Source organism: Apteryx rowi, unplaced genomic scaffold (assembly GCF_003343035.1).
Source record: "Apteryx rowi isolate R43461 unplaced genomic scaffold, aptRow1 scaffold_48, whole genome shotgun sequence".
Lineage (NCBI taxonomy): Eukaryota > Metazoa > Chordata > Aves > Apterygiformes > Apterygidae > Apteryx > Apteryx rowi.
The window spans coordinates 677981-688523 of NW_020450738.1; the positions used below are offsets into that span (position 1 = coordinate 677981).

The window sequence follows — 10543 nt, forward strand, 5'->3', positions numbered from 1 at the left end:
AAAAAAAAAAAAAAAAAAGTCATAACCCAGTTCAAACTAGCAAAACACAGAAGACTCTGGTCATTATACCATTTCAACTGGATTGACCAACTTGCTTGTACCCCTAGCAGCAGCTTTACCTCAGCTGTCAAGTACTCCAGGATTGCTGCACTATACACAGCAGCTGTAGCTCCTACACGCCCATGGCTGGTGGTCCTAGACTTCAGATGCCTGTGGATGCGGCCAACAGGGAACTGAAAAACAGAAGCAGGAATATGCTGTCACCATAGAGACAGAAGAAAAACACTATTCTAAAGCACTTCTGCTGCAGGGATTCTGTTGTCCAGCATATGCAACTGGTACTAGTTGAATTCTAGTGTCAGAGGTGCTGTGTACCACAGAAGACTATATTTCAATACCTGGCACACAGCGTCCTTAGCTGGATTCCCCAGGCCACATCAGCAACTTCACAGTTCTAACCACTAGCAGTAGCAACCACCACAAGGCAGTTCTCTTCTGCCAGCACAGATGTACAGGAAGTCCAGAGTGTGGCTGAGCCAAACACTAACATACTCAAGGATCAAACGGATCCTTACACCAATGGACAGAGGACACAGACTATCCAGGTTTCACAAGGTTCAGCCCAGAAGTGGAAGGCCAACCTGACTTTCATTTGCCCATGCCCCAGTCTCCGCTCACCTGCAAGCCAGCCCTCTGAGAGCGAGACACTGCTTTGGTCTTGGTCTTTCCAGAGTCCTTCCCAGCTTTACCTCCAGCCTAACAAAGAGGAGAGATCCGTGTGAGAGCAGACACATCCGCAGCAGCGCTACACCCTCCCCCCTTCCCTACCTGTCAGGGGCCGCGCAGCGGCAGCATCCCACCCGCGCATGCGCTCCCCGTTCGTTCCCCCTCCCCCCCGCCCGCTCTTCCCTCCCGCGGGGCGGCACGCGCTACGCCGAGGCGCGTGCGCTCTGCCCGCTACACCTAGCGGCACAGGCCGCTCGCCGGGCGCATGCGCTGCAGCCACTCCCTCTCCCCGGCGGCACCAGTGCGCGTGCGACCCTCCGCGCCCCCCCCACCCCAACCCCTCCCCCGCCTGCCGGCAGGTAAAACGCCTGCCGGCGCGCGCCACCGCCCGCGCGCGCTCCTTCCCTCCATCCCCCACCCGCGCGCTCCCATCTCCCCCCAACGGCCGCCACCGGATCACCTCGCTCTCTGCCATCGCCGAGGCGGCGCGGCCGCGCGCCCCCGCCCGAGCGCCCCCTCCACCCGCCCCGCGCGGCTCCTCACCATCGTGAACGGGACCGCAGCGCCACGCAGAGGGACACGGAGGAGAAGAGTGTCCCGCACGCACCGAGCCCGCGCGACAACGCCGACCTGCCCCGACCCGCCGCGATTCAAACTGCGCCCGCTCCCGCCTTCCCCCGGCGCTTTATAACCGCCGAACGTGCCTGCATCCGGGAACCCCAGCCTCCCTGCCAGCCAATCGCCGCAGGCTGGGGCGGGGCGCCCTTTCACAGCGACAGCCAATGGGGGCGGCGGGGCGGGGCCGCGCCCGGCTCGCTACGCAGAGCTGAGAGGCGCTGGCGAGCGGCGCCGTTCCGCAGAGGGCCCGCCCCCATTTAAAGGGGCAGGAGCCCCCGGCCCGCGCCGCGGCGGGGGGGGGTGGGGGCTGCTCCGCCATCCCGGGCCGGGCCCCCCCCGCCCGCCCGGGAAGCGGCCAGGGGTGCCTGCGCCGCGGGGAGGAGCCCGGCCCCTGCCCTCGGCTGGGGGAGGCGGCTCCGAGCCGCCCGCGCGGGGAAGCCGCCGGCCTAGGCCCGCGGCCCTAACCGCCGCTGCAGCCGGGTAACGGCCGCCCGGCTTTGAACGGGGGGTCCCCTCCCCCCCGCAACCGATTTGCCGTTACTCAGCGCGGTTAAGGCGCTTTCCCCGCGCAGCCTTCTCCGAGGAGGGTCGACGGCGTATCCCGGCAGCGCAGTGCGGGGCTCTGCTCCGTGGCTTTATGCACCTCTTTACCTGACAGGCGTTTAGCTTCCCTTTAATTAGCTGCGCGTTAGCCAGCAACATGCAGAAAAGCCTTTTCAGCATCCTGCGTGCTGCTGGGTGGGAGACTCATACTCGTGAGCATCCCTTAGCCAGTCACCGTTATTAGGTTTCAAACTCTCAGGAGCTAAAGTCATGTTAACAAAAAAGAAGAAGGAAAAAAAAAAAAGTATCTCAAGTGTGCTCAGATGCCAAATTGCCATCTGAATGGCACCCACTCAGTTGTCACCTCAGACTGCAGACACCTTCCTTCTCTGTCAGGAAGTCGGAGCTGCAGCCTTGCATAATCTGCATGCTTGTGTGCATGCACAAGCAGCCTTCCCCACCCCAAATAAGCAGCACTTGGCTCCCACCTGCCCCCCTTCCTCCTCCTCAAATCAAGGTATGAAAGCCAAGTCCCAAAGGCCTCCCAAGACTTCTCTGAACAGGGAGAAATCCAATGGTTAAACAGCCCCCCCCCCCAACTTCCCCCATGCACCAGTGTTTCCCATCTCACCTGCTGCTTTTGGCAGCAAAGGCAAGCCCATTGTGTGCATCTCTTACTCACAAGCACACAGCACTTCTATCCTGGCTGCCATGACCATTATTGCAGCTGCAGGAGACCACAGGGACCAGAGGAGGTTAGGAAACATGGCATTCATAGTAAAAAAAGCAGATGAGGTTTAAGGACTCGGTGGGGTTACCAGCATGAGAAGTGTTTGCCAGAACTTGTCTGGTGGTTATTATTGTAGTGCCCAAACTTATTAATAATTATTCCTATGCTGAGTCTAGCTGTGCATCTGCACCTTTAGACACCTAAAGAGCAGGAAGTCTGATGAGACCCTACAGAGGAAGTATTAAACATTGGTCAAAGACAACCATAGTTCTGTTACAGCCACAAAGAAAATGCACGCTTCTGGGGAGCTTCTGCAAGAAGCATAGTCTTTTGAGATCCTTTAGAGAATAAAAGTCACATGAAGATACTTTGTGAGAGTGAGCATAATTTCAAGTAGAATTTAAGGTCATGGAAGGGATTGTGCTATTACAGAGCAGTCTATGAATGATTCCTATGCTCCAGACAAAAGCTTTTACTGTTTTTTTTTTTAAGGGGGTCTTTATGCCATGCAGAGATACTATTTGATATTCATTTCCAGTAAGTTCTTCAACTGAGAGCCTGAACATGACATGCTTCACTTTTTATTCAAGTTTAAGTTACTTTAGTTCACCACTTTGCCAGCTGAAACCTTTAGCAATGAAGTTAATTGACTTAGTGTACAAAGCAGTTTAGAAGCAGACTGAATGAGGTTACATCCCAGACTTGGGATGAAGTGCTATTACATTATATTAGCAAACACACGAGGCCAACCAATGTGGTTTCAGCAGAGATAGTCACATCTACTGCTTGTGACACTGGGGGAAGGGAAGTGCCAGCATGTCAAACAACTGTACACACATTCATTAGTTTTTATTTTTACCTCAGTCTTATGTAAGAGCCACATGATTACCAAGGGCAATCCTGCCTCAGACCCATTCATCTCACTGAATATTTCAAACTGTAGTTAAACCATTCATCCTGAATTCAGTTCTTTCCAAGTGCAACTTTTAATTAATGCAGTGCAGATGTCCTTTGCTCGGACACTTCAAAACCCTGCCAATATTTCCCTGAAATGAAGCCTTAGTCCCGTTTTTTTGGCAGGTGCCACTTCCAGTGCAGTGTAGTTACTTCTACTTCAGAAAAAAGCAGACTGGCCACTTAACCTCAGAACTCATTTGTAGGTTCACTGTTATTTTATCTCTTTCAGCTCTAAAAAACTAACTATTTATGGTACTATTCCAGAATGTCATAGATCTTAGTTTGAGATGATATAGAATTCACCTGGGAGTATCAAACTTACTCAGGAAGAAATCATGGTACTTCAGTGAATGAATAGCCATTTAGAGGTAAAACTAGCTCAGTCTGCCATGCACTTGACTAATATAATCACAAAAAAAAAAAATCACCACTTCAGACATTAATATATATGTATTTCCTTTAACCTCAATATCAAAGGGTCCCAAGCAAGAGGAATACTCTTACAGACTTGAGAGATGGAGCTGTGAACACAAACTTGCTGTGAGGCTACTCTTCTCCACAACTTTTCTTTCTTCATGTCTATAAGAAGCCAAAGACACAGAGCTCTAAGATACATGCATAAGCACCGATCCTTAGAGCTCCTCTTCAAGATCTTTTCTGCTGTATACTGAAATAGTAAAGATTTAAACTTTGTTACCCAGGTACCTAGTATTGGGTGTCAGCCATGGCAGTGAAAGAGTCACAAATCAGGTTGACACTTGCAACCACTATGAGCTCAAGCAAATTTACATCAGCAAAACAGACAGAAGAGCAAGTGGTTTAGGTGTTTCCAGTTGCTCACCAGTTACCTACAAGCAGTAGGAGTCCATGTCCCAGGGAGTGTTGTTGCTTAGCTGCAGCTTCTTATAGTTGCTCTTTCAGAGCCAAACGATCACTGCACAGGCAGAATGCACTTTGCCTGAGTCTCCAGACAGTCCAAGATCATATCATCAACAGCCTCTACCTCTGAGTTTCAGTTCAGCCATTTTATGCTAGCTAGTCCCACTTCAGAGTAGAGAGACCTACTTCTGTCTAGCTAGGCAGAAACACAAAGGCAAGACCAAATTGAGAACAGACACTCCTACATTCAGGAATTTGGCATTTTGTTTTTATATCACTGTCTGGTGCTTCTATCTATTTGAAGCGTTAGTTATGTTCTCCTTCAACAAACCCCAAGATAAGAGGTTTTTTTATTTTTAGTTAAAAAATAAAAATCAAGGTTTTACAGAAGCCTGCAGAAGTTAGGGTTTTAACAAATGAGTTCTGTCTGAAGTGCCTAGCAAGGATCAATTCACCCTCTTCCTTAAAGGAAATAGAAGTCAAGTTCCAGGCCATAAGCCCCTCTGGGAATAATATACTGGATGCAGTAGGAGAAAATTAATTTTCTCCCTGGTTTCTGTCTACAGAAGCCCTAGGAAACAGAACAAAGAGGACTCCTACCAGATGGAAATAATCCCTACCACAGACATTCCTTGCTTCCCACACAAGTCTCCCTGACAGTTTGCTTCAGCTGCATGCTTTTAGCCACTTAAGGCCTCTTACAGTTCCAACTTGCACTACATGGGTAAGACAGCATAAAACTGAAGGTGGTGCTTTTCATGGATGCGTTTAAAGCAAGCATAACCCCACTTAGTATGCACCAAAGATCAGGTTAGGTAGCTACTTAAGTTAATACAAGGGTATATGGATACTAAATAGATCAGGTGATCATATTAGATAGAACAGTATGTGAAAGTGGTCTCTAATCACCCCACACTAGCTAACAAGTCTCTCAACATAACCAGCACCCCCCACCTCCCCCACTATTTAAAGAGATAAAGTGAAACTAATTCAAATACTCTAGGAACAGCCCAAAARCAACCTTAGAGCCACTTATAAACACAAATAACCCCCGCTTCAATCCCCTGTATGCAAAGAGAACACTTACCACCTCCATCCTCCTGATACAACCAGGCTCCTTCTCAATACCCCCAAAGTGCTAACCTGAGTTTGTTGCCCAGCTTTTATAATGCAATTGCCTCATAGGGGGAAGAAGTGCTTCAAGGGGGCACAACTGAGTAATTAGCCTTTATTGGTCCAATTAACATTGATAGGCCCCTTTAATGGGGTGAAAAATCCCTCTAATAGTTAAGGTTATGGGGAATCGGGTGATGCAGTGGGTCTAGAAAGGGAGGGAAGAGGCTTGCTGATAGGGCTTGCGTAGTAGTATTCATGCCCAGTAGTCTCAACAGTGAGGCCTGCTGGGGTAATTTTGTATTACCTCTGACAGGCCAGTGATGAAGAGTTTTGCCTCTTTTGCTTCAGTGCTAGTACACCGCTTTATTAGTATTAAGGTTTTCTGATGCTTTTCATTACAAGACGCTATATTCCTACTAAACTGCTTTCTGCCTTAAGATATCCTGTGACTGACCTGTCACTGCAGTACGGTTATACTCAATCCAATAGACAGGCCAGGGTTATGATATACGAGGGTATACGCCAAGTGAGGGGTGCAGGTGTCTGCTCAGGCAGCAAAGCAGTGCCTGGACATGGGGTGTGACAACTGTGTGATGCCTGTCAGTAAACTGCCCTGGGCTGAGTGCTGCTCTTGCCCAGCTGCAACACCTATGACCTCTGACCAAGCGGTGAGCCCTGTGTTAGCGGGCTTTATACAGATCCACATTAGGAGGAAGGCAGCCTTACAGCCAAAGTTCTCAGGTAGGAATTGTCTCCACTTTAGAAACAGAATTGAAAGTTAAAGACGTTGAATCACCTGGTTGTGTTCTCAGAGCAAGCAGCTGGTTGGCTGAGTTTCACCAGCCAGCCTTCTGCTCCCAAGAATCTTATCTTTGGCCATGTCTAGAGGACGTTTTCTGTGGGTAGATACGGGCTTGCCACACTCACCTGTTACGTAGCCTTCCAGTGGGGCTTGTTAGGTGAAGCTCAATGCTACATTTACCATTGTCTTCCAGTGTCCAAGCAGCTTGGAGTATGAACAGAATTCATTCTTCTCTATCTGCAAAGTACAGGCTAGATGTACATTTTGCCTACTTTATGGATCTACAGTTCTGTTTTCTGGCATTTATGGTTTGTAACATCTTATACTAAAGCACATCACATCACTAAGGAAGCATGCCTTTATTTCATTTTTTTAGCACGTCAAACRCAACAAAGGCCAGGATCCTATAACGTATTTTTAGGGAACTTGTCTTCAGAATAGACTCCAGAGCTCTGTATTAGACTCCTGAGCTCCCTATGGAGTTCACAGGGAAAGATGTGCACCACAAAATAGGTCCTGAAATTGCCAGCATGTTCAGGGGTGACTCAGCACCTGARTGATGCTGAAGGAAGGGAGAGATCATGCCTTAATGGTGCTTTAAATAGGGCTACAGAAGGGTATCACTTTTCAGGTGGGATTCATAGCATCCTGGGGACAGATACTTTCTTGCAAAAATATAATAGATTTCCCCTTTGTTTTTCATCACATCTTAGAAGTGGACTATAGTGCCACTTGCCTTTCTGCTCTGCCTGCTACTTAATATGACTTTCTCGGAGGCTAAAGCTCACTTTTATTCTCCTCCAAAATATGGATGTGTTCTCTAAAGCAGGGACCACTTCTCACCCTCACTAATCATTAGGTTATGGACATGGTCTTATTTGGATTTTCTCTTGAATTTGTTTCTTGCAGTTTTTCAGTTTCTGCCGAAGGGGTAGAGGTTATCTTCACATCTTCATGACAGCCTGAGTGGCCTAGAGACTGGGGTAGGGCACGTGCAAAGGAGGCAGTAGTTGTTGACTTGAATTTCATCAAGAGGTAAAAAGAATTTAAGCCAAATCTCTCATTCTCAGGGCAATGGAGCTAGCCTGTAGACCAGCTCATCTTTGCTGAGATGAACTGGACAATTTTACTGAGGTCCACTCATCAGTTAGCAGCACACCAAGGCTAGATCTCCCGGGCCAGCCAAGTGCTGCACTCCAACTTCATGGTGGGTAGGACGGCTGGACCATTACAGCTGCTTCCTGGGAGGAGGGTGAAAGGGAGTGGATCTCCTTGCAGGAATGCAGGGAACGTCGGAAGTCTAGTGATCTCTGGGCAAAAGTAATTGCTGTATGGGTTTGGGTTGGAGGCCACCATATATATACTACAGGATAGCCAAAAGGGAAGCACAGATGCCCACAGCCACATTTTAAAAGACAGTAATAGCCATCGTATTTTGTGAAGGGTAACTCCTGTCACTATGTGGTTGTTGTGCTCCGAGCATGCTTTTTGTATCACATCCCTCAGGGAACTTTGCAGTTTCTGGATCCTGAGTGACTTTATGTGGGGGATATATACCCAGCTGTTCAATCCTACCATGGTATTCCTGGGGTTACAAATCTGAATGCTTGAGGGACTTCAGACCTAAACAGGAGAAGGCACTTAGTGAATTCATGAGCCTCTGGTTTTAGGTGGCAGCTCAGCAGAGACTTCAGGATCACAGTTTTCTAGTACAAATGCCTAACACACCCAACTTCCCCTTTAGGTGAATAATTTCTTTTTCTTTTTTTTTTTTTTTTTGATCTGTGGCAACTGCTTACATTCATTTTGGCTCTATTTTTGTGGTAAGATGAACTATAGGAAGGCTGGCATTTGCCTGCTGTTCAGGCTAAACACACTGGGGGTAGGTTGGGGGCCTCTCCCATGGCACAGTATTCCTTGCTGTCCTTTTGCAGGATTCTGTGTAATAACAGGGGTTTGCATCAGTTAAGTCTCCCCGCTGACTAGTGTATTTGGGTTAAGGAAGATCACATGCTCTCTGGTAGCACTGTTGTGTTGTGCTTGATGATGAATGAATGCAATTGTTTGGTTTAATAGATGTATTTATTAATCTGGTATCTAGAAACAGCTTCCCGAGTCTCTGTAATAGATCTGCAGATAATACTTGCATACTGATTGTTGGAGAGACTTGAACTCCCCTTATATCTACACTTATGTTCATTGTATGCTCTTGTATCTGCTATTAATAGTGTCATAATGACTAGTCTGAATAGATTTTTGTTTTGTTCTTGTTTAGCCAGCTGTGAAAGGAAGCTGTAGCTAGTTAGGCCAAATGAAATGAGAGTCTGTCAGAGATGGTGCCAACTAGAAGTCCTTATCTTCATTCCTCCCATTGCCTTATGCAGAAAACATTTCTTACGCAGAAACTTTTCTTCCCCAGTCCCTTTTTGTTGCTGCAGGTGCCTTGATCCTCCCTGTAGCAAGACCGTTGGCTTCCTCATTAGCTGTGCTTGAGCTCCATCCAGTATGGTAGCTGAAATATGTAATATTTATGCCATATTTTGTATTGCTCTATAAAGCTGTACCTGAGGACCTGCTCAAACTGTGTTCAAGTTGCGGAAATCTCAGGGTGGATCTAATTTGGCCTATGACATCTATGTTCAGGGGACATTGTGATTAAATAGGCTTGTACCAAAGAAACATGTCAGTTGTATCAATTTCTTTCCTAATAAAACAACCTGAAAAAACTCTCTTAGACTAATCACTTCTTGTTGTTTAATCCATGAACACACTTAGACTAAGCCTGCATTGTAAACAGTCTGTCTTTGAGGTGGTGAAATCAATATATTTGGTTTGAACAGTGACTGGAGATGTGTTACGAGCGCATCTTATTTTGGTTTCATAACCTTTGTTCTTTCAATAATTAATTATGTTTCTTCAATCACTCTGTTTACTAAATGGCTTATAGTTAATTTGAAACAAAGTGTAGCAAACTTAAAAAAACAAATGAGAAAGGATGAACACAGTTTCACTTCTGTTTTTCAGTGCAATCCTGTATTCTTTATTCCTTTCCTTTTTCTCTGGGACTTCAGTACAATCAGCAGCTCTCCCAAATGCTCACGTTGTGCTATTAACTCGTTATATTCACAGCCACCCATTCTTCTGCCAACACTTGACATCCATCTTTCAATTGAAATGGAGTATCTAAGTGCTTCTAGCCTTGACTACTTCAATGCAACAAGGAGAAGAGAAACCATGCAGTCTGAGAAACCATTTCCATGAAAAAGAAACAGGAGGAAAACTGCATTTCCCTGAATATTGCTGGTTCCAGGTTTTCAATCAAAAAGCTCATTTGTAGGAGCTGGAAATGGTTCTTCACAACTTGTTCTGTGAAGATGAAAGGGAAAACAGAAATGCCATCTGCCCCTTGGAACAGCAGAGAGAAAATTCACTAGGGGGCTTGTCCTTTTGTTGCCAAAGTCGTTGCAGATAGAAGTGATCCAATTTCTTCCTTATTGGTAGAAGGTGGCTACACTACAGTCATTATTTGTTTCTAGATCAACATCCTGATTTACCTTTTCCTCATGGTATGAGCTGATTTTTGTAGAAAAGTAAATCAGACTCACTGCTGGAATAAGAATCTGTATAGAAACTGATTTATGACACAAACAGCATACCCCTCACTGAGTAATGTGTGATTAATATTAGCATGTTCTCATTTTTAGCCACCTGCAACAAAGAACTGGAAGCACCAGGACATGTTTTGTACAGAGAAAAATACTGATTTCATGAAGCAAGGTTTTGTGTCAGTATGAACACAACTTTTACTGATATGCCTTTACAAGCAATGACAACAATCATACCCCATTTAGGAAATGAGGGTAGCTTTTTTTGTTGTTAAACAGCTGTAATAGCATCTTCTTGAACAACATGAACTTTATGTGTTTGTGAACAATATGAGATTCAGCACATTTACTAGAAGTGAAATAGAGCTACTTTCACAGATAGTGCAACTCTTACAGTTTTTAGCWTTTGACTTTCTTTCCATCTCAGCCTTCTTCTTTCCCCAGTTTTTGTCCATTGAGGGTTATTTGTGTGTGAGGCTTTTTGATTTAATCCTTCAGAAAGGAAACGTGTTTGCAAGAGCTCACTTTTGCCAGAATTTGGGTTCTGCAGCTACAGCGTGGTTCCTT

At 46.4% G+C, this 10543-nt stretch overlaps 1 protein-coding gene across 1 annotated transcript in view; it reads right to left on the reverse strand.

The window, feature by feature from the left end:
• Positions 1 to 1445, reverse strand: part of LOC112972237 (histone H2A.Z) — a 2496-nt gene extending 1051 nt beyond the window's left edge. Inside the window, exons 1-3 of the mRNA XM_026078463.1 lie at positions 1270 to 1445; positions 679 to 756; positions 120 to 233 (exon numbers count right to left, since the gene is read on the reverse strand). Coding sequence (XP_025934248.1) covers positions 120 to 233; positions 679 to 756; positions 1270 to 1272 — 195 coding nt within the window. The 5' untranslated portion in view covers positions 1273 to 1445. The remainder of the gene's footprint in view (positions 1 to 119; positions 234 to 678; positions 757 to 1269) is intronic.
• Between the last annotated feature and the right edge of the window lie 9098 nt (positions 1446 to 10543).